Source organism: Urocampus carinirostris, chromosome 8, assembly GCF_059441175.1.
Source record: "Urocampus carinirostris isolate Australia breed hairy pipefish chromosome 8, RoL_Ucar_1.0, whole genome shotgun sequence".
In the NCBI taxonomy this organism is placed as follows: Eukaryota; Metazoa; Chordata; class Actinopteri; order Syngnathiformes; family Syngnathidae; genus Urocampus; species Urocampus carinirostris.
This window is the reverse complement of record NC_142356.1, coordinates 38009663-38031691: the sequence shown is the minus strand read 5'-3', so window position 1 is coordinate 38031691 and position 22029 is coordinate 38009663. Positions and strand designations below refer to the sequence as shown.

Sequence of the window (22029 nt, the reverse complement as noted above, 5' to 3'; positions counted from 1 at the left end):
TCGGCTCGCTACAGTTTAACTGTACGGGTCAGGTGTATCGACATTTTGTTCTGTGTGCATGGTTACAAAGAATGACAATAAAAGTAAATTCTTCTAAAGGGGCCTCGTGGAGATATTCTCCTTACAGTATACATTCAAGCCGCATTCATAACTATGAAATACTGAAACAAAGGTCATTTTATATCACAGGTAAGATCCTAAGCCCAATTCGAAATTTTAAGCCTAAAATGTCAATCATGACGTTCGGGTTTGGCCAATCTTATCTCACGGACTTATCCACCAGACATTGTTCTTTGTATCTCTTAAAGTGCCACACAAATCAAGTTAATTCGTTGGGTTTGAGCTGGGTCAGGCTTCAATTAAGACACACTTCTATTCCAAAGCATATGATTGATGCCCACCTCGTATTCTGTTTTGTCCTGTCTTTTTCTGAGGCCTGCCTGGCTGATACGAAGGAGAAGGAGGATTTGGGATGGGTCAGCGGACCGGGGTCTGACCTGCAGCATGTCAACCCCTGCATTTACCAGCTGGCGTCGTCGTTGATGTCATGCTCTTTCCGGACATTTTCAACATCTTACCTAGTGTTTACTATTCTGTGTACAGTAATGCTAATTGTAATTCACCCTGTTCAATCCTGGAAGGGGGATTACCACATGTGAGGTCCTTTCTCAAGGTTTCTCTTTTCTCCTCACACTGAGGTTTTGAGTTTTTCCTTGCCCGCATGCTGGTTTGCTAGTTTAAGATCAGGTAATTGTGTAATTTTGTAACTGTAATCCTGTGCAGTCCTTTGAGACATTTTTTGTGATTAAGGGCTATATAAATAAATTTGACTTGACTTGACTTGACTTGAATGCCAGCAGGCCTATTACAAAATACACCTTTGGGTGCAACATGGACACATCATCAGGGACTCTCCCAGGGTCATCAGGTGTTTTGGATCTTACCTCTAGTTTATATGCAATATTTGGTTCTGTATTACCATTAGCAAATGGTAAGCAGTGCGTGGGAAGTAGGCATAGATGATACACAAACAATCAATAGGGGAATTGTGAGCACAGAATTGACAATATAAATGTTCTGTACCAAGAAATGGAGGAACAGATCTTCAAGTGTTTTGAAGCCCAGAGACAAAACGGATATTGAGTGTCTCAGCTAAGTGTTCGTTTACAAGCTCCCAAGATTGTGCGAGCCAAGAAAAAGCAAGGATTCACCGTTTTCACAGGTTGGTGTACATGTTGTCTTCTATTTCTTTTATCAGGTGGCTATTTTGAAGCAGTCTTAGGGGTTCCGCTTCAATGATAGTACATACGGTAATTTGTAAAACTACTTTTAGGTGTCAGTAATCTGGGGGGGTAACAGAATTACTTTTTAAATGAAGCAACTAGATAATAAAACTAATGTTTTTCAGTAACACGCCCAACACTGGATGTCAATAATCGTAAATGGCAGCATATGAATTAATAAGGTGATGCGATTGGATGGAGCGGTGAGGGGGAATGCAGCTACAGATGCTGGATGAGTGATGGGAGTTTTGCAGGGTGTTAAGAGAAATAGAGGAAGCAGATGAGGATTGAGCACATAAATAATACAAGACAGTTGAGAAAAAGAAAAAACAGCAAGGCCCAAACGGCGGAAGGAGACTGCAGGATCGGGTCGTGAGGCTGTCGGCATTCGGTAAACATCATTTATTCCAGCGCGCGTTCAAAAGATGCTTTTAGTTCCAGTCTTTGGTGATGTTGAGATTCCATTCCCAGCTGAGGTGGTCGTGCTTGTCGTCGTCCGTGAACTTGGATTTTATGACGTAGTTCCCGCGCGCGAGCAAACCTTTCGGCGCTTCCTCCACCGTGGTCAGGAAGTCGTACGCGGCCGGGCGGGGCCCGTAGCTGCCCACCATGTAGTCCGATTTGTCGACTGGGGAGAAAAAAAAAGCAACGTTAGACTCATCGAGTGCAATGTAATCCGTCACGATTCAAGCACTTCTTAAGCACTTTCAAGGCCAGTTTTACATTTTTTCAGTAGTTTTAAATGAAGTAATCCGGTATGTATCATGTATTTTGCAATTTACGTATGCAATTCTTTATCTTGCGTGTGCAATTATCAAGACGAATGATTTTTAGGAAATCGCGTACATTTGTTTTTAAGACAAATCCTTCCTCATATTGTGTAAAAATTACGGTAATATGTAGCTTACATGTCAATTGCAGGAAGTTCTTACAAATCAAGTTTCTATCTATCTACCTTGGTCATATCCCTCAAGAGAGGTGACCGACAGAAAGACAATCACATACACTAAACCAAAGAAAAAGAAAAAAAAAAAAAAGGAAAAAGTAGCAAAAAACATCAAAAAATTTGACCGTGGCCAACCCGAATGCCAAACACCCAAACAAGTTAAGCACCCCGGCACCCAAGTTGGTCAGTCTTTCGTCCCTCCAGATGAAACGGGACACAAGAAAGCAGCCGTGTCACTCGGGTCAGGGTGACACAAAACACTCAGCAGGACCGAGTTCGGGCCCTGCTGTTCAACAGCTTTCACTGGTTTACCCCTGCCGCATCATACGGGTGCCCTGCCCATCCCAATCAAATTTACCACTGGAAAACGCTACCTTATTTTTATACATGGCTCTTAATAAATGTCCATAAGCGATACAAAAACCTTGCAATAGTATACATTTCATAGTGCCCTGTTCAGGTGTAGCATGCAACATACTGTTAGAGAAAAAAAAAATCATAGTTAAGCTAGTCATCTCCGTGAGTTACCTTTCATATGACCAGTGTTGGGAATAACACAATTATAAACAACACTATTACGGTAGGGCTGCAACTAAGGATTATTTTAATAAACGATGAATCGGTCGATTATTCTTTAGATTAATCGGGGAATCAGATTTTCGTATTTACTTTCCTCTAATATTCAAATATTTAGGTTTTGGACAGATAGAAAAGTAATGCACAAAACAAAGAAAAATTCTATGATATAAAACAATATAAAATCCAAGTATTTGTCAAAAAACAAACAAAAATACCTACAAATCAATCGTATACACCTGCAAATGTATAAGATGGTCGTTTCCCCCCTCTTTATCCGAAGATCATATCAATTTAGACTTATCATACAAGCAAAAACAAAGAAAGAGCAGTAAATAGATTTGATGTGTAGCAACATTCTTATCCGACCGAAAAATATCACAAATGTAAACCCACTTTTCAAATGTTGATAAAAAATTTGTTTCTGGGTTAAATCTTTGAAGATGAATAACATTCCCGATGTGCAAATGATATATATATATATATATATATATATATATACATATAATATGCTTAAGAATCTGCCCCTTGTGTTGAGATAAATATATCATTATTTTGTTTCTATTAACTTTATATAATTTATTTTCATATTTTTTTCTCAATTTCTGCAGCACTATTTGTTCCTTTCAAAATGGTTAACTTTGTAGTTTTCGACCATTTCATGCCAATTTTGTTTGTAATGATGAAAATGAAAAATTATTTAAAAGTAAGATACTTTTATAAAAAGGTCTAAAGATGCCTTCTGTCGGACCAAAGTAGTACTAACACTTCAATGCGCTCATTTACATTGATTTAACGTACTTAGTGGCTCATAAGTCAAACAAACAGCAAACCTTTGGAGGTAATTGGTTGCCAACGCTTTTAATAATCGATATTACCGATTTGTTATTGCAGCCCTACGTAACAGCTTATTTTTTTTAGCAACAGGGTAACTGATTCTTATTTCCGCCGTGACAATGCCATTACCCTTACTGACATTCAAAAGCGGTGCGTTACTTGTCCACGCGCACCTGAAGACTTTTTCAGCTTCACGGCTTTCCGCTTAACCCCAAGTTGTTTACGTCACTCATGGGATCATGTCACCTTTTAAAATAGCAACTACCATCTAGTTAGATAGCGATCCCAAATAGTGTTTACTAATGTGTTGAAAGAAAAGGCAAATCAGGGCTGCTGCATGAAAAAAAAATGTGAGTCCGGTATCTAGAAGCGCCAGTGCCAACAGTATGTTACACGCCACACCTGAACAGGGCACTTTCAAGTTAGTTTAAGTCATGTTGGTTGTTTCGATTTTTTTTTTATTGATTGTTTAAAAAAAAAAAAAAAAGAAAGAAATCAGGGAACTTTTCGTTTTATGTACCTTTTCTATGAGTTGCTGCTGAGCCTAAGTTTATTTCCTGCACTGTTACTTTTTGATTCAAGTGAAAGATTAGTCATGTTAGTTCTGTTGAAATTAGGGTTGCCCGATTAATCGAAATACTCCAGTGCGTTCAAATAGTTCCGTCCATTAAATTCCTAGCATTGCTCTGGAGCTAGGGTCTGTGTAAAACTGGGCAAAATTGGGTTTTCCAAAACAAAGCTTTAAAAGTATTCCACAGTTCTCAAATATCTTTTTTTAATTTGCTACACAAAATAAGATCTAAGAAAAACATTTAGAATTAAGGTAAAATATAAATAAACAGATCTGTAATTTGCATGGGATTTACTTACAATAAGGTACAATGTGTATTATTTGAGGACTAGATGTTGATTTTTAAAAAATGCACGTTTGTATCATACTTCATGTATTTTTTTATTTTCTTTAATCAATATTGTTCTTGGTCTTACAAAATTCTATGGGAAACACCATTCACGATGATAAAGTACTCACAGAAAATAACAGAGAAAATGCACTTTAAAAAAAAAACAATAATTGAAATTGCAATAACTCGTTTGAAAAATTGCAAATAAGTTTTTTTTTAAAAACGTGCAGCCCTTTGTTAAAATTGTATTTTTTTTACTGTAAAGCATTTCACAGAGCTTTTAAAGTTATTGGGAATTCATAACAAGATAACTTTGTTTATTTTTAATTATCAAAAATTTCCTACAGCAATTTTTTTAGCTTTCACTGCAAACGAATAGTGGCTCCAAATATCAGTTATTGGCCCCCTCTTAATATTAATAATCGGTATTAGCCCTCAAAAACCCGTATCGGTCGATCCCTACTACACATTTTACAAAACAAAAAATATGCACAGCTAATGTGGGTGTTTTGGAGTGGCATCTGGCTTTATCCAGAGGACATATTTAAAACTGCAGGTCACTGTTGCTCCTTTTTTCCCCCTTGAGATTCTCCCAGCAATGTCCCGCGGACCGGATTAAATCTGTTGGCTGGCCTAATCGAGCCCGCGGGGAATACATTTGACACCCCTGAACTAAAGCAACGGTTTCATTTGGCAGAAACATTTCTGTGACGGTTAAAATTTCTACTTACTTTTCATTCCTTTCCTGTATGTCTGCTGCACATATTTCAGACCTGAAACAATCTCCTTGTTTACCTGTGAAAGGGGGAAAAAAAAGACTTGAAATGCTGCACTCACTCAACATAAATATATAAGTATTTGGCACATTTTTTGACCATTGATATAAATATCATAAAAAGGGTGGCAAAGGCAGTACACTCCCATCTTTTTATGCGGATGTATTACATAGAGAAATCCCCCCCCCAAAAAAACGTTGTTTTTTTTTTTTTAAAACTTGTGATATTTTATAGGTGAAACCTTTGTTCATTAAAAGGACATCGTGCCATATCGCACTTTAAAACTGTGTTCCACAACTGCTGTTTAGTGGTATGGTGACTTTAGGGAAGAAGCTATCCTTCGGTTGGCCTCAGTTTGTTCGGGCCTAGAGGGATCTGAACTGTCGGCTCACCAAGAGGGAACTGACCTAATTGTCCGCCATCTATGGGTACCCAGAAACCTCAAAGGCGGAAAAAAAGAAAAGAAAAATGGTGCGATTTGGTTACTTGGAATCTCTGTAGTTTGTAGTCTTCTTTGTGCTTTTCAGCACTTGTATTGGTTGCACTACACAACACAGCAATATCTAGTGGTCAAATACTACACACTGTCCCATTTAACTGAAATGTTTTATAACCGTTGAAAAATGAAATTAAATGGAGTGCTACTGATAAAGGGGGAATTCCACATTAAATGCATTTTATTGTGCTTCACCTCAAGCAAGTATTTATGTATGTTTTGCTAACGATTGTTTGCAGCCCAATCACTAAATACCGGTAGCTCACCTGAGCCTTGATTTACTGTATATAAAGGTTTTTGAACAACTTTTTCATGGCCCACTTCAAGCAGATTTTTGGAACGCTCAAAGCTCATTTTCCGATTTCTCCGGTAAGATTAAAAGAAGAAATCCGATGTGAATCATGCATTTTGCAGAGACACAGATATATCTGTGATTTAATTATGTAATTTTTGATCTTGCGTGTGCATTTATCAAGACTTATGATCTTTTGACCTGGAATAAATAGCAAACGTTTTTGTGTATCTGAACAATACACGTGTAATTATATTTAAAACAAATGTTTCCCCGTAAAAGGTGTTGTGTAGAATTAACAGTAAAATGTAGTTAACATTTTCAGGTGCAGGAAGTTCTTCCTATTACAATTTACCATTGGGAAACACAACCTTCAAGTTTTTAACAAGAAATGTCCTTAATTGGTACATAATCCTTGCACTAATTCACATTTCGTAGTGCACTGTTTGGGTGTAGCAAGCACCTGTCCTCTCGGGCGCGACCCATAGGAGGAAACGACATAGGACAACGCTGTAAAAAACACTGCCAGTTGCAGTGAATCAGGGGGAATAAGTGAAATGGCAAAGTGAAGCCCCCAGAGATAAGATCAAAGTCGGCGTCATTTTTATGCAGACTCTTTGAGAAACATGGCAACAATTTCAAGGATTTACAAGCACTTCACCCAAAATGGCAGAACTTTTCAATCCATGTAAAGACAAATTTCAAATTCGGGCATTTCCAATGATTTCAAGCACCTGTGGGAACCCTGTATATAAAGTCAGTCTAACAAAAGTGTTGCAAATGTGTGCATGCCAGAGATAAGTGCTGCACTCACCTTGAAGCTGATCTTTATTTTGTATTCAACTCCTTCCTTTAAAGCAAAGGCCTCATTCTTGAAAGATTCCAAATCTCCTAGGGGAAAGAAAAAGTCAAACATCAATATCAAAACTAATCTCATCTCATCTCATCAGCTGCACCGCTTATCCTCGATAGGGTCGCGGGGGTGCTGGAGCCCATCCCAGCAATCATCGGACAGTGGGCAGGGGACACCCTGAACTGGTTGCTATCAAAACTCCAATGGGTATAAAGTAAATATTGGGAATACGAAACAAAAAGTATTATTAAATACATGAAACCAAAAAGCCTCAATGAGTTGTCTTGACTTTATTATCAAAAACTATGTCACAATAAATAAAAACTATTCAAGTTTTTCCCTTGAAGGGTTCAGTTTTCTCAGGCAACTCACACCTGAGTAGTGCAATAACTTGATGAACAATCTTAATTTTATTATGCTTTGTTTCTTGCACGAGTGCTATCCATATCTACTAAGACACTAGGTGGTGCCAAAACTCCTGCTCCTCAGCTCACTGGCCATTAAGTGCCATATTGGAATTAAGTAGAAAACTGAGGTCAATAATGACAAACAAGGTCTATTGGATACCCAAGTGCATACTGTATTTTTAAAAAATGCTTAATTACAATTTTATAATCTTTTATAGGAAAGTGAGAATTTGTATGTAGTGCACAGTGTAGACATGAAGTGTAATAAACCCTCAAGTGACTCAGTGAATAAATATTCTCCACTGGAACCCACAAATGCCGATAGGGGGCATGAGAGAAAATAACTGAGGAGGTACTGTGTTAATGTGACAAAGGAGTGTAAAATTTCAAGGGGTCTGAATATGCAGTAGAGCAAGGGACTCACCTTGCAAGTCCAGTATCAGAGGATTTGGGGCGCTTTCACACATCAAAGCCATTTGGGTCACCTGGACATTGGGAGCCGTGGGATCTAAAAACAACAGAACAATCATGAACTAATTCGTGCAATGTGTTAGAAATGAGGTGCTAAAAACACCTTTATTTGGTTTCTTGTACATACATTTTATTTTTGTTCAGTTGCTCTTATAGGTGGGCAATATAAGAATACTGTATTATTTGGGGAGTTTAATTTGAATACGACACAGATGGTGTTGATTCATAAAAAATACAAGTGAACATTAAAAACAACAAAGTAGCATTTATGCATATTTGGCACAAACTTTGTGAGTAGCTATTTTTTGGGTTATGTTTGAGTTTCAAAGGAGTTGTTTTCGTCAGGAGATTTAGGATTTAGTTTTAAATCAAGAAAACGTGTTTTGCGTAGGGTGTCTTTTGTTTGAATTGCATACAATTGTAACCAGACACAAAAACATTTATCAGGCAATGGTTTAACGTAAACTTCAATCTGTAAAATTCAGTCAACATTACCCGTTTGCGCCGGCGTGGTGCCAAGTAGTGCTTCCTTATATTTCCGCAAGCTCTCGTCATCCTTATCCATCTCATGGATCTCCTGTACAGTCTTTTGAGCAGGTGCCTTGTAGTTGACAACTTCCGGCTCTTCGTTTTCCGCAGCGATAGCTGCGAGCTGCTCTGGAGTCACGTCATCCTCAGCCATATCTGCTGACAACCACAAAAATGGCATGTTGTAAAACACACGGGAGGCGGAAAAGAGGCACGGACACTGAAACAGCCAACACAGACCAATCCTTAAGTTCCGTATTTGCCTACTGTGAAGGAGGTTGAGGCTCCCAACGGGGTACTGCACGAAAGTGGAATCAAATAAGTGCAGCCAGATCGAGTCCTGGTTTTCTGTCACGCCCCCTTCGGAAGAAACAATCATATCCCAGCTTAATACCTTATGTTGGTTTTGTGCAATATTCCCCAGGAGGGAGAGGTGACCACAACAATAAAGAAGAGGTACGCTGAGCCAACTGATTCGTAACTGCTGAGAGCGCGCACACGCGCACAACCACGTACAGAAAAGACTAACAGTGCTCATCTTTAAGATGCTACTGAGGCTGCTGACCTAGCGTGCTAGCTGCAGCGTGATATCACATCAAGTCACTTCTCTGAAATGACATCAGCACTACATGAGTCACCAAAAGGGATTTGCAAATCATATGACCGCTCACAGATGCTTTTTTGTGATGGACTATTAGGTTACATGTGTGTTCTGTAAACAGCAATGGCTCAATATTAATGCAATAATGTTCAAATTAATGTAGAGCATTTGTTGGCAAACTACGGCCCGTGCGTCACATGCCAACTGTCAGACTTTTTATTCCAGCCCGCCCAATGTTACAAATATATATATATAATATATATAATATCTTTTTTTAACATTTCATTCATAGTAAATACTACTCGTAAAAACGTGCTGATTTTGTGCCTTTCTTGTCCATTGCATCCTGAACATTTGAATAGCCGGCTACATTTTCTGTACTTGCTTTTTTTATTGCCGGTATTTATTTGATCAAGATATCTAATAAATCTAATTTTAAATAAATCACTTTTGACCAAGCTATACAGTATTGCACTTTTATATTTTCAATGCATCCAGTTTAATGCTCAGAAAAGGTACACAAGTTATTACTTTGCTTTAATTCTTAGTGTTTCAAAAGCAATTGCTTACATAGTCCATAGATAAAAAATGAAATATAAAATATATATTTAGATATTGGCATGTTTATTTATTCATATAGGCATATCATTTCTGCTATTCTGAAAATACTAAGCTCAATTCTTTTCTTTTTTTTTTTAGAATGGTTGGAATTTTTACATAAAATGCCCAAAAATGAAAACACAGTACACCTTCGCTATCTTTTTTTGGTAAGTATTACAGTTATCAGATTGAAAAATATGTGGGTAGATAAGTTTATAGTTTAGTAGACACTCAAAATAAGGAGAGACTGCAATGAAATTTATACTTTTAAGGGGAACAAGAGAGTACCCATAACACCAATAAAAAATTCCAACATGTTTTAGCAGTCTTCACCTAGGCTTTCTTTATAATTAAATCACCTAAATTAAACAAGCAAGATCCGACCCGACCCTGAAGGGTGTGGAAATCAAAGTACAGTAACATTATTGGCCGATATTGAAAACAAGGTTAACTGTATATAAGAGTCAAAACAAGCACAGTGAGGTATTGTAGTTAAAATAATAAACTGGCATCCTATAATTGCTAAACTTTAGTGAATATGAAAATAAATCATTATTTCTTTCCTTGTGGCCCAGCCCTTCGCCCAAATTTTTTAACCCAATGCGGCAGTGAATGCATAAGTTTATAACCCCCTGATGTACAGTATCATGGCCATAATTTAACAGGCCACCAGTCTAATACAGTACTGCAGTTCAAGAAGCCTATTTTTATTTGAAGTCCATTAATATTACTTTAGTTGTCTAATGCTTGAAGCTTACTGTTATTTTGCTCAAACCAAAATTCAAATAAGCCTGTTTATGCATGTGTGAGAATAGGTCTTGACATTCCAACCACTTAAGATAGGCGTCGAGACCTGTTTTTTTTCCTAGTCCAGCTGAGCTAAAATGGGAGTATGACAATAAAAACAATATCCACTAAGGTAAACGCATTAACTTTGTGCATGAAATTCAAAAAACAAGAAGAGTAAACTTTCGAGCTTGAGAGAAAACTTTTCCTAACCTTTTATTTTTTTGCGGGTAAGAAAAACTCCTTCCACATACTGGTAGTGGCCTGCCCAAACTAGCATTCGTGAGAGGAATGTTTCCAACATGTAAAGCGCATACACACAGTGAGACATGACCAAAGAAGTGTACTCCAAAATCAAATCACAAGTCAAAAAAATGCTCCATTATAAGACTCTCACTACAGGGAGTGCAGAATTATTAGGCAAATGAGTATTTTGACCACATCATCCTCTTTATGCATGTTGTCTTACTCCAAGCTGTATAGGCTCGAAAGCCTACTACCAATTAAGCATATCAGGTGATGTGCATCTCTGTAATGAGAAGGGGTGTGGTCTAATGACATCAACACCCTATATCAGGTGTGCATAATTATTAGGCAACTTCCTTTCCTTTGGCAAAATGGGTCAGAAGAGGGACTTGACAGGCTCTGAAAAGTCAAAAATAGTGAGATATCTTGCAGAGGGATGCAGCACTCTTAAAATTGCCAAGCTTCTGAAGCGTGATCATCGAACAATCAAGCGTTACATTCAAAATAGTCAACAGGGTCGCAAGAAGCGTGTAGAAAAACCAAGGCGCAAAATAACTGCCCGTGAACTGAGAAAGTCAAGCGTACAGCTGCCAAGATGCCACTTGCCACCAGTTTTGCCATATTTCAGAGCTGCAACATCACTGGAGTGCCCAAAAGCACAAGGTGTGCAATACTCAGAGACATGGCCAAGGTAAGAAAGGCTGAAAAACGACCACCACTGAACAAGACACACAAGCTGAAACGTCAAGACTGGGCCAAGAAAAATCTCAAGACGGATTTTTCTAAGGTTTTATGGACTGATGAAATGAGAGTGAGACTTGATGGGCCAGATGGATGGGCCCGTGGCTGGATCGGTAAAGGGCAGAGAGCTCCAGTCCGCCTCAGACGCCAGCAAGGTGGAGGTGGGGTACTGGTATGGGCTGGTATCATCAAAGATGAGCTTGTGGGGCCTTTTCGGGTTGAGGATGGACTCAAGCTCAACTCCCAGTCCTACTGCCAGTTTCTGGAAGACACCTTCTTCAAGCAGTGGTACAGGAAGAAGTCCGCATCCTTCAAGAAAAACATGATTTTCATGCAGGACAACGCTCCATCACACGCATCCAAGTACTCCACAGCGTGGCTGGCAAGAAAGGGTCTAAAAGAAGAAAAACTAATGACATGGCCTCCTTGTTCATCTGATCTGAACCCCATAGAGAACCTGTGGTCCCTCATCAAATGTGAGATTTACAAGGAGGGAAAACAGTACACCTCTCTGAACAGTGTCTGGGAGGCTGTGGTTGCTGCTGCACGCAATGTTGATCGTGAACAGATCAAAGCACTGACAGAATCCATGGATGGCAGGCTTTTGAGTGTCCTTGCAAAGAAAGGTCACTGATTTGTTTTTGTTTTGTTTTTGAATGTCAGAAATGTATATTTGTGAATGTTGAGCTGTTATATTGGTTTCCCTGATGAAAATAAATAATTGAAATGGGTATACATTTGTTTTTTGTTAAGTTGCCTAATAATTATGCACAGTAATAGTCACCTGCACACACAGATATCCTCCTAAAATAGCTAAAACTAAAAAAGCCCCACTCCAACTTCCAAAATATTCAGCTTTGATATTAATGAGACTTTTGGGTTCATTAAGAACATGGTTGTTGTTCAATGATAAAATTAATCCTCAAAAATACAACTTGCCTAATAATTCTGCACTCCCTGTAGTAAGAATTTCTGGAGACGATTGTCACAACTTTTTAGTAATTAAGTGCAAATTTGAACAAAGTGCAAAAAATGAGGTTCCCAGATGAGTAAAAAAAAAACTTCTCCCTGTTAAAACAGTCCTTGTTTGAACTACAGACTTGTGCTTTCAAGGGTACTATCCTGTGATCGTAAGATGCCACAGTGATTTTGAAGTGTTCCCGACTTTTTTCTCAGAATTTGGAGGGGGGGTTCTCTGTGGTTTCTCATTAGCCTTTCTAAAACGTTTTCTCTTAGAATTTGAACAGCAGGCATATATTTCAAAGTCGAACTATAATCGGGCGGGACGATTATCAGCACCGATATTTTAGGAATTTGACTGATATCGGTATCAGCCTTTTTATTAATTCGACGAACCGATTACCGTATTTTCCGCACTATAAGGCGCACCTAAAAGTCTTAATTTTTTTCAAAAGCTGACCATGCGCCTTATAATACAGTGCGCCTTATATATGGCTCAACATTAAATCACAAGGTCTCACAACTTACGCAACAGCCGCCGACTCGATTTTCCCCCGAACGTGGAGTAGTCCGCGGTGTATGCTGGGATTTATAAACCGGCGTTTCATTGGCTAACCAATGTGTCAATCATCATTTGAATCGATCACTATTGGCTTAAGTTATTGGAGCCTCGGATAGGCTAGAGGGCCGAAACAAACCCTGCAATTGGCCGAAAAAGATGTATTAATCATCCGTTGAATCGATCGCTGTTGGCTGAAGTTATTCGGAGCCTAAGGATTGGCTAGAGGGCCAAAACAAACCCTGCAATTGGCCGAAAAAGATGTGTCAATCATCCGTTAAATCGATCGCTATTGGCTGAAGTTATTCGGAGCCTCGGATTGGCTTGATGGCCAAAACAAACCCTGCAATTGGCCGAGTTTAGCAATGGCGTAGCAAGCTTAGCAAGCTTGCTAAAGTACACCATAAAGAAACATGTTTTATTAGTCTGTATTTGCAAATAATTTACTCTCCTGGATTTACTTCACTCACGGTTGTAAGAAGACCATGATTGCGTATCATTATTGAACGTGAGAACTTAGGTGAGCTATGCGGCTTTATATTTTCCCTGTATCTCGTGATGAGTTGAGTGAATTAAACTCAATTCCAAGTGTTTATTGTCATATGCACAGTAAAGTTGCGAGCGAAAAAGAAAATAGAAACTAAGAAATGTTTGGCATTTCTTGAATCCCAAGACTTGAACCTTCCGAATGATATTTGAAATGATGCATTTGAGTGACATCGTACGGACACCGCATCCGCACGTGTCTACGACACGTATTTGCTTCTTTGCAAGCTTTGGGAATGTTAAGGGGGTAATCAGTTGGACTGAATCATCTGACTGTTTTGTCGACGTTCTCATTGTAGCGCCTTATAATCCGGTGCGCCTTATCTATGAAAGATATAGGACCAAAAACTATTTTTTGGGGGTGCGCCCTATAGTGCGGAAAATACGGTACTAAGTCTCAAGACTCACTTTTTCTTGCTCCTACTCCCCTCCCCTCTGCTTCTCTCCTCGCTACCCAACCTGCGCCTCCTGATTGGACAAGCCAGCAGGGGTGGAGCCACTGAAGCAGGAACAATACCGTTAGAGCGGCAGCTTAGCTAACTCGTCCGACATTCCTGTGTCCTTGATAGAAATGTTTTTGCGATTAAAAGACGTGTAGTTGGAGACTGATGTATTAACTTTTATCATAACATTAGTTTGTTAATCAAGCATGTGTGTTTGTGATTGAGAGCATAAAAAGCAGGCTAAAGTGATTAGCTCTTACCATAACATTAGTTAATAAATCAACAAGAGTGCCCACACTTATCAAATTGCCAGATCCGTTGAAATTTTGATGCATTTTTTTATAAGCCTCAACTTCTTCCCCAAGCTTTTAACCATGCGGCTTATGCGGTAATGCGGGTAATTTATGCATTTTTTTTCTTACGGACACCAGAGACGCCCAAGCAGTAAAGGTAAGAGTTAAACATGTGGAATATGTGTAGAGGAAGACCCAAGTTTAATGTAACTTTGCACTTATTGCACCAATAAAACTAGCATGATCAGCCATACAGCATGAAAAATGTGTCAATCAAAAAGGGAACGCTAACTATTGGGGATAATTTTACGAGTCTGTTTATTTGTAAACAGAAATAATGTGGCGAAACGAACGGATTACAAGAAACAATATCCAACGAAGCAGAAATGTTTAAGGCGGATTCCTATTTATCTGCCGGTATTATTGTGTGTTTTGGAGTAAATGTTTTATATGGTTGGATTCTATGGATTTTTCCTTGATGTAACGAAGCCATTTTTGTGGACATTAAAAAAAGTTAAAGACGGCCGGGGACATATTGGTGAGTGACCTCGGCTTTAGTTTTCGGGTATCTTGTGTAAGACTAATGGCGAAGTTTCTCTGATGAGGATATTTTGATATGGTCATTACATCTTGAATCCCAAGAGTTTGAGCTTTCCAATGATATGTGGCATGACATATTTCAGTGACGTTGTACAGACTTGTATTTTTTTTTTCATCAAAAGTCTGTATGTTAAGGGGTTCAGGTACCGCATATGATTAAAACTCTTTCTGTGTACACCTTTCTTTGTAAATTTCTCATGTTTTAATGTGGGCACATGCAGCTTATAGTCAGGTGCAGCTTATGTATGTACAAAATATTTTTTCCTTCAAAAAAAAAAGTATTGGGTGCAGGGTAGTCTAAATTTTATGGTACTTACAAAATACAACTGAATACATTTCCGGAGGAGCTGCTTCAAGTATGAGAATACTTATTTTGCCCCAATTAATATTCTGATATTCTCTACTTTATATAGTTACATCCAACTATAAAATGAAATACTGAAATCAGTCATCAGATTATATCCACATAAGAGTATTTGGTTGTGTGTCACCAGTAGCGAATGTCAAGCAAATAACAAAATCAGTGGGGCAAATGTGAGCACAGAATTTTTGGTGAAAAATTGCAGAATTTAGTTTTTTTATTTTTGAAATTAATTTCCATCATCTCAGGAGGGGAAAAAAAGAAATTGTCTTGTAAATTACCCAGAAATTGAGGAAGATAAGTGAATTAAATAATTGAAGTTAGTTTGAAGGCTCTGAAGCAGGGTTGGCAAACAAGTTTGACACAAGGAGCCGGAATTTTTAACTGAGGGTCAAAGAGCCACACCACGCACTGACCTGCCATAACAGTTACACACAATAAAAACGGATTATTTCCCATAACACACTCCTCTCCTTACAATACAACAAGTATTGTTCTTGTGTTGATTTCAAGGAAAGTGTCCACCCTCAATACACACAAAAAAACTCAATATGAAACAAGGCAAAGAGCCACAGTATATAGAAAATATGATGAGGCAAAGAGCCGCATTCTTATTGGCCAAGAGCCGCACGGCTCTAGAGCCGTGTTCGCTACCCCTGCTCTAAAGCATAGGTCAAGTACCTATGGCTCGCGAGCCGTATATGGCTCTTTTCATGAATACATATGGCTCAGAGAAAAAAATAGAACCTGCACAATTGCTTAATAGTTACGTATGGAGAGGATTGTCACACGTACAAACTCGATAACCTGACTGTTAGAAGGGTTTAGTTGAGTAAATGTAGGACATAAATTTAATTAGTTTAGTCAAAGTGTCACACCAATAGACCCCGTTTGGGCTATAAATTGTTAAACAATCTTTTAAATGGAAACAATCTATGTACAATATGAGACACTTTATAATGAAAAGACACATTACATTTTTAAACACCCAGAAGCTCTTGCAAAGCACCTAGAGTAATTCGATTCGATACTTTTGGCTGTCAGTCATCGCAAATAGTTTTTTAATGAAATAATTAGTAACAGTAACACGCTCCCACTCAACAAAATGCTGTATCACCAACTCCTTCACATACTAGTTAAGAGGCCGTCGGGATGCTTAGAGAGAACGCAAGGAAAGGGCCATCCTCTAAAAAGAGGTTTCAAATGGACTTATCAAGTTGAATCATGGTGAGACGCAGAAAGGATGAAACCATACATTACAAAGGCAACACAATGGTTTGCAGCAGTAGAGCAGAATCTTCCGGTGCTATCGCAAACTAATAATTTAGAATAACGTTACAGGACGACGTTAAGAGTTAAACAAGAATTCTTATATGGCCTTGCTATTGCACAAGTGATGAAATCCGATGAAAATATTCACCTGAACTTTTTCTTTTTTTTTTTTACCTTTTGCTGTCAATTTTTGACAGGGTGGGGCAGACGTCGGGGACAAGGCGCTAAGAGCTAACCCAAAAGCAGCCGGCTAACGCCCACCTGGCGAGTTACAAGCTGCCGGTGGGTGAGGGGCCAGGGCCGGGAAAGTCTGACAAAGAAACGCTATGTTTTCGTTTCGAATGGTAAAAGAAAAGACAAACCTGGAGTGTTTCGGCGGGGAGGTGCCCAAGTGCCTCGCGGTTACGTGCGTTCGTTGTAAGGCTGATGTGCAAGTATGGCGAATAACGGAACGGCGCCGCCCGGTGCGCCACCCGCCCGCGCAGCATTTCCGGGAAAGGAACTACGGCGAGCAAGAAGCGCCAAAAGTATTCTAGGCGAGAAACACGAAAAAATCGGTGGAATTGCGTGTACTGGCGTGCAGCATGGGCGTAACCAGGCCCTTTTTGGACCCTAGCACCCCCAAATATTACAGCATTTGAAATGTAATTTTCTATTTATCTTCATTAAACTGAAAAGTATAATTTAAGTCTTCACACATAAAAACAGTTAAATCACTTAACAATACTTTTTGTCACAAACTTCATTATTTTGGTTTAATAGTCTGTACAGCCCTTTGAGATTATACAAATAAACATGACTTGATTTAATAAATGGCAGGATAGGCTTCAATACAATTAAAACCTAAAGCTGAAATATAAAACAAAACAAAAATGTGAACAACTCATCGTTGCAAATACTAAACTGCCGTGAAATTGTTCAGTTCATTCCTAGCACTACTCGCGCCGCCCTCCCAGCTAGTGTCACTTGCAGCATAGCAACGGAGTCTGGAGACTCCCGTGTATTACAGAGAGAGTATGTTATTATGGAAGACCAAAAGTGCCAATATGCAATTAAAACAGGAACATTCATTTAATGAAAACGGCATCTTAAAATAAAAAGCCCTCAGCAAAATATTTTAATTAAAATGTAATCATTATTGAATTTTACATATCACTTTAAGTGAAATTCAAAAAAGGTTTTTAACCTGCTAGCCCATTTTCAAATTCCTCCAGTATCATTTAAATAAATTATACATTGTCAATAAGTATTCATTAATAGTCATTTCCTACGATCCCACCAATACGAAGAATATATTTAAGGTCAGTGCAATAAAAATCAATTATTTTAAAGTTTTATTTTTCTTCATTCAAAGCGTACTGTATTGTCATGACCAAAAGATGCAGGTATGCCTCGGATTTTCTTCAAATTGTGCTGTATGTGATGTAAAGCGGCAGACGTAGATGAGGACACCATGAGGCTGTGTGGGAAGTGTGGGCGTCACCGCTAAAGGGTGAGGTGTGAGCATGTATACAAGGCTAGTTTTGCACTCCTTTTACTATTATTGAGTGAAATCCAATATTTTTGTGAGGTCGTTAACATTTCAGACTAAATGAGACTTGTATGGGATCTCCAGAGACTTCTTTGCAATCTCATGTGACTTATACGTCACACGCAATGTGTCCATTGATAGTGGAAGTACTCATGGATGCTAACACCGTAGCCTATCTAGCAATTTGAAGCTATTATGTTACCGGAGGCTGAATAGTTGTACCCCCAAGTATTATTTAGATCAGGGGTCGGCAACCTATGACACCACTGCTGGCACGCAAGGGGCTAACCAGTGGCACGTGATTGAACGGCAAATTAATAATTGTATATATATATATATTTTTTTATTTTTTTTTTAAACGCATTTACCTGAAATTTAGACATTTTCAGTTGCGCACCTTGTTATTTAGAAGCTTTACTTGAAATGCCATATAAATGCAGACCAATTACCTTTTACGTTAGCGTCCCTCAGTGTGTCAGTGCATGTTTGCGCGGCGCCTCGCAGAGGAAAGATCCGTGTTTTAACCAAGCCAACGAAACACACGCGCGCGATTAATGAACGAATCATGACAGCTCCTCGAGCGAAAACATCTCGTTCTTTCCAGCCAGCGTGGAGAGATGACTGCGCTGTTTTGTGCATTATGCCTCGAGATTGTTGTACCTCGCGCATCAAGTGTTTAACGTCGTTACGAGACAAACATGAACATGAATTCAAGGCGGAGATATTAAAACGTGCTGCTAAAAACACCACCACTGAAGCTATCTAACAAATTGCTCACTGAATAGCAAAGCACGGAAAACCATTTACTGATGGCGAATATTTTAAAGAAGCGTGTGTGTGCGCAGGTGTGCCTTCTGCATTGCTGCTGTTATTTTTAAGTTTTGATACTTTCTGCAACAAGATATCATCAGGGATGTGATTTGACCAAAGTGAAATTATCTGAAAATTAGCCGGGGGTCTGGGGGCCGCGGGCACCCAGCTAGGTCCAGGGCAGTGTCCTGGTGGGGGTACAAGTGGGGCGAAGCCCCACGGAGCTCATGGGTTTTCCGTGTTTTTAAGTACTTTCAATGCACTCAGATGACAAAGAAATAGACAAAACAACAGCATACATTTTCAATGTATATTGAACTATCCCATATAAAATTACAGTTTAAGTCAACTCAAAATCAGTCACATTAAAAAACATTGGACTGCCTTTGCTTTTAAAAACTATCACTGAGAATATCATCATATCTAACTAATGTGATTACTAAGTTAACACATAAATCATGTTGAAGAGTTCAAACTTCATGAACAAATAATTGTATCATGACCAAATGAAAAGTAACTCATATTAGAACATACCACAAATGTCTTTGTTATAGCAGAAGATGTTATCTATAAATGAAAATACAATAATTATAGGCCCTACAGTAAAGTGTTGGTGTAATGTACACATGAAAATCTATTATTGTAATTGTTAAATATTTATGGCCATTTTTATTATGTTATAATATTTTCAAAAAAAAGGAGAAAACAGTCAAATAAATTTGAAAAGTTTACCACCTACCTCAAAATTCACGACTCTATCAGCAACTGGTACAGGTTGTTGGGGTGGATCACGTCTCTCTATTACCGCTTCCGATTGTGATGTCAATAAGGGATGGAGGCCGTAAAGTTTTGGAGTTTTCGTTTGGGCACCGAAACTTCCAGCGATGGAATAATTTGTTGTTCTTGACTGGAGTTCTTTCGCGTGTTTTTTGCTCTTTGCGTGACTTTCAAGAGCTTTGAAACCTCTCCCACCATAGTCAATGGTATCATGGCACCAAATGCAAAGCGCTTTCCCGGCACGATCGATCTTCCGAATAAAGTCACTGAACAAATTCGTCACAGTCTTCTTTCCAACATTTGTAGATAATTCCTTCTCTAACCAGTCCCATCGAAACTTGTTTTTTACGATCTTATCAATTTCTTTAACTCGCGGAGCATCTTTGCGTTCGATCACGGACATCTTTCTTTAAACACCCGGCAAAAACGTGTGAGAAATGAACAATGGCATACTCCTATGCCTTTATAACAAGCGCGTTTATTGGTCAACACGGAGACTTCAACCAATCGCAAGTACGTTTCATTTCAGTTACGGAAACACTAAAATGGAATGCTGTAGAGACGAAATCGGATTTTTTACCACTTAAAAAATCGGAAATTTTAAAATTTTATTTTTGGAGATAAAAAAAGCGGAATTCCGCGAATTAGCGGAAAAATCACACCCCTGTATCATTGATGAATGGTAGAGTACCCAAAGAGCCATAAAAGCAAAAAATGTTTTAAAATTGAGAGAGCCACATCATATATTTTCAGACAAAATTAAAAAAAACTGCCAAACATGCTCTCTAGACAAAAGCTAATTCTTCAGCACATTTTATTTCACTGTGTGTCATTTGATGATTTAATCAAATGTATGAAATGATTATGCCAAATCCTGTGTCCCAAATCAATGTAAATATGCCATTTACAATTTGTCTTCCACCTTCAGTTAAGAGTGTTGAGGCAATTTTTTTCCATGAAATTTGTCCTTAATAACGGTTTTAAAACAATGTGCATGCAAAGTTATTTTGTAAAAATGTCACAAATTACTGCAAACGATAATCATATCGTCATATTCACTTTCGGTGTAGACTGCATTGAGCAAGAGAGAGAAGGAAGTGCCTTGCGCTGTGTGCTGGGATCTGCCCTCCTGAATTGCTCAAAGTCGTTTGCTAGCGTTTTATTTATCAGTTTAAATGGTTTCTTATCGAACTTCTGCATTAAGTTGCTTCGGCTTTATATGGACCAAAATCGGGATGAAATCACTTGACTTTGGAATGCCACAGAGAGATGTGCAAAAGTTAAATTATATTTCGGAGCCATGTGTACTCATGAAAAGAGCCATATATGGCTCCCGAGCCATAGGTTTCCTACCACTGGTATAGTAGCTGACATATTGTTTTTTGGATGGTAATTTATAGTTGATGAAGAATGGTTGATTCTGGTTAATTCTTGTAGTAAAAAGTTGAAGTCAGAATGGCTACAGGCCTTTCCACATGTTGTTCACATTCATATTTTAGTCAATTGATGAACAAGAATAGCGTAAGATAAATAGGTCAGTTATACCAGTGTGCCGGGGCACACTAGTGCGCCGTGAGACTTTGTCTAGTGTGCAGCTGGAATTTTTTCTTTCCAAGAAATCAGGCCATTATTCAGTATTTTTGCACTCTTCAGACGAAGAACTGTAATAGTCATCCATATTAGTAAGTGGCAGTAGATTTTTATATACTTTTTATTAATAATTATCTGCTCTTGAGGTAGCACAGTACATTTAATAACTTAATTTGTTTAACAAAGCGGTTTAAGATTGCACTGTAAAAAATAAAAACAAAGCAGGTCATTATTTTTTATTTTAAGTATTATTTTCTTCTTTTTATATACTAATTATCTGCTTATGAGGTAGTACAGTGAAATATTTGATATGACTTTATTTTCACACATTTCCGACGGATGGTGTCCCACGGAACTTTTTTTTATCAATAAAGGTGTACCTTGGTTCAAAAGGGGTTGAAAAACACTGAGTTATACGATTAAAATGTCTATCCATGTTGTATATTTGGACTGGTGTAAAATGACAGATCTGTTGGATATTAAAAATGTTGTGCAAGTCATTGATCTTGGTGTGGCACACCAATTTACAAGGAAAATTGAAAGTGGGACTCCGCACCGAAAAGGTTGCCGACCCCTGATTTAGATCTGAAACCTCACTTTCCCTCCATTGAATGCTTTCCAGGTTTTCGTACGCAATGGTCCATTGATTTCTACGCAACGCAGAAGAACATGGAAACTGAACATCCATGAGAGAATTGGAGATTAATGAATCTATGGTCCGCAAGTGGAGGAAGCTGGAAAACCAAGTGTGACCAGTTAGATCTGTGTATTTGTATTCAATACTTAAATAAACCACAGCCAAACTCAGTTTTGCTCCCGCTCCATTTTTAAATACGCACACTATGCTTGTTTGTAAGGCGGCTGCAGCAGAGGGCACCAGCGCCCTATCGGAGACTGAGGCTTTTAACAAATAGCGCTATATGGACTTGAATATTTGATAGTCTAT

At 38.5% G+C, this 22029-nt stretch overlaps 1 protein-coding gene across 8 annotated transcripts; it reads right to left on the bottom strand.

The window, feature by feature from the left end:
• Positions 1 to 1670: 1670 nt before the first annotated feature.
• Positions 1671 to 16869, bottom strand: LOC148361816 (rho GDP-dissociation inhibitor 1-like). 8 transcript variants are annotated; one of them, XM_088342603.1, is made up of 7 exons: positions 16738 to 16861; positions 8608 to 8727; positions 8335 to 8523; positions 7793 to 7876; positions 6923 to 6999; positions 5276 to 5339; positions 1671 to 1911 (listed from the first exon to the last, which is right to left on the bottom strand). In XM_088342603.1, exons 3-7 carry the CDS (start codon positions 8519 to 8521, stop codon positions 1715 to 1717), a joined length of 609 nt encoding a protein of 202 aa, XP_088198729.1. In that variant the 5' UTR covers positions 8522 to 8523; positions 8608 to 8727; positions 16738 to 16861; the 3' UTR covers positions 1671 to 1714. The 8 variants fall into 8 exon arrangements, with proteins under 8 accessions (XP_088198729.1, XP_088198735.1, XP_088198733.1 ...); XM_088342609.1 differs by having other exon boundaries at positions 8631 to 8727; XM_088342607.1 differs by having other exon boundaries at positions 8335 to 8526; positions 8635 to 8727.
• Positions 16870 to 22029: the final 5160 nt, after the last annotated feature.

What these genes read in the sequence shown, in the direction of transcription:
- LOC148361816 (XM_088342602.1), bottom strand. Translation starts at nt 8,521, where the DNA reads ATGGCTGAGGATGACGTGACTCCAGAGCAGCTCGCAGCTATCGCTGCG. An exon ending in TCTGATACTGGACTTGCAAG is followed by an intron (nt 7,000 to 7,792) that starts GTGAGTCCCTTG and finishes TCTTTCCCCTAG; the next exon opens with GAGATTTGGAATCTTTCAAG. An exon ending in ATACAGGAAAGGAATGAAAA is followed by an intron (nt 1,912 to 5,275) that starts GTAAGTAGAAAT and finishes TTTTCTCCCCAG; the next exon opens with TCGACAAATCGGACTACATG.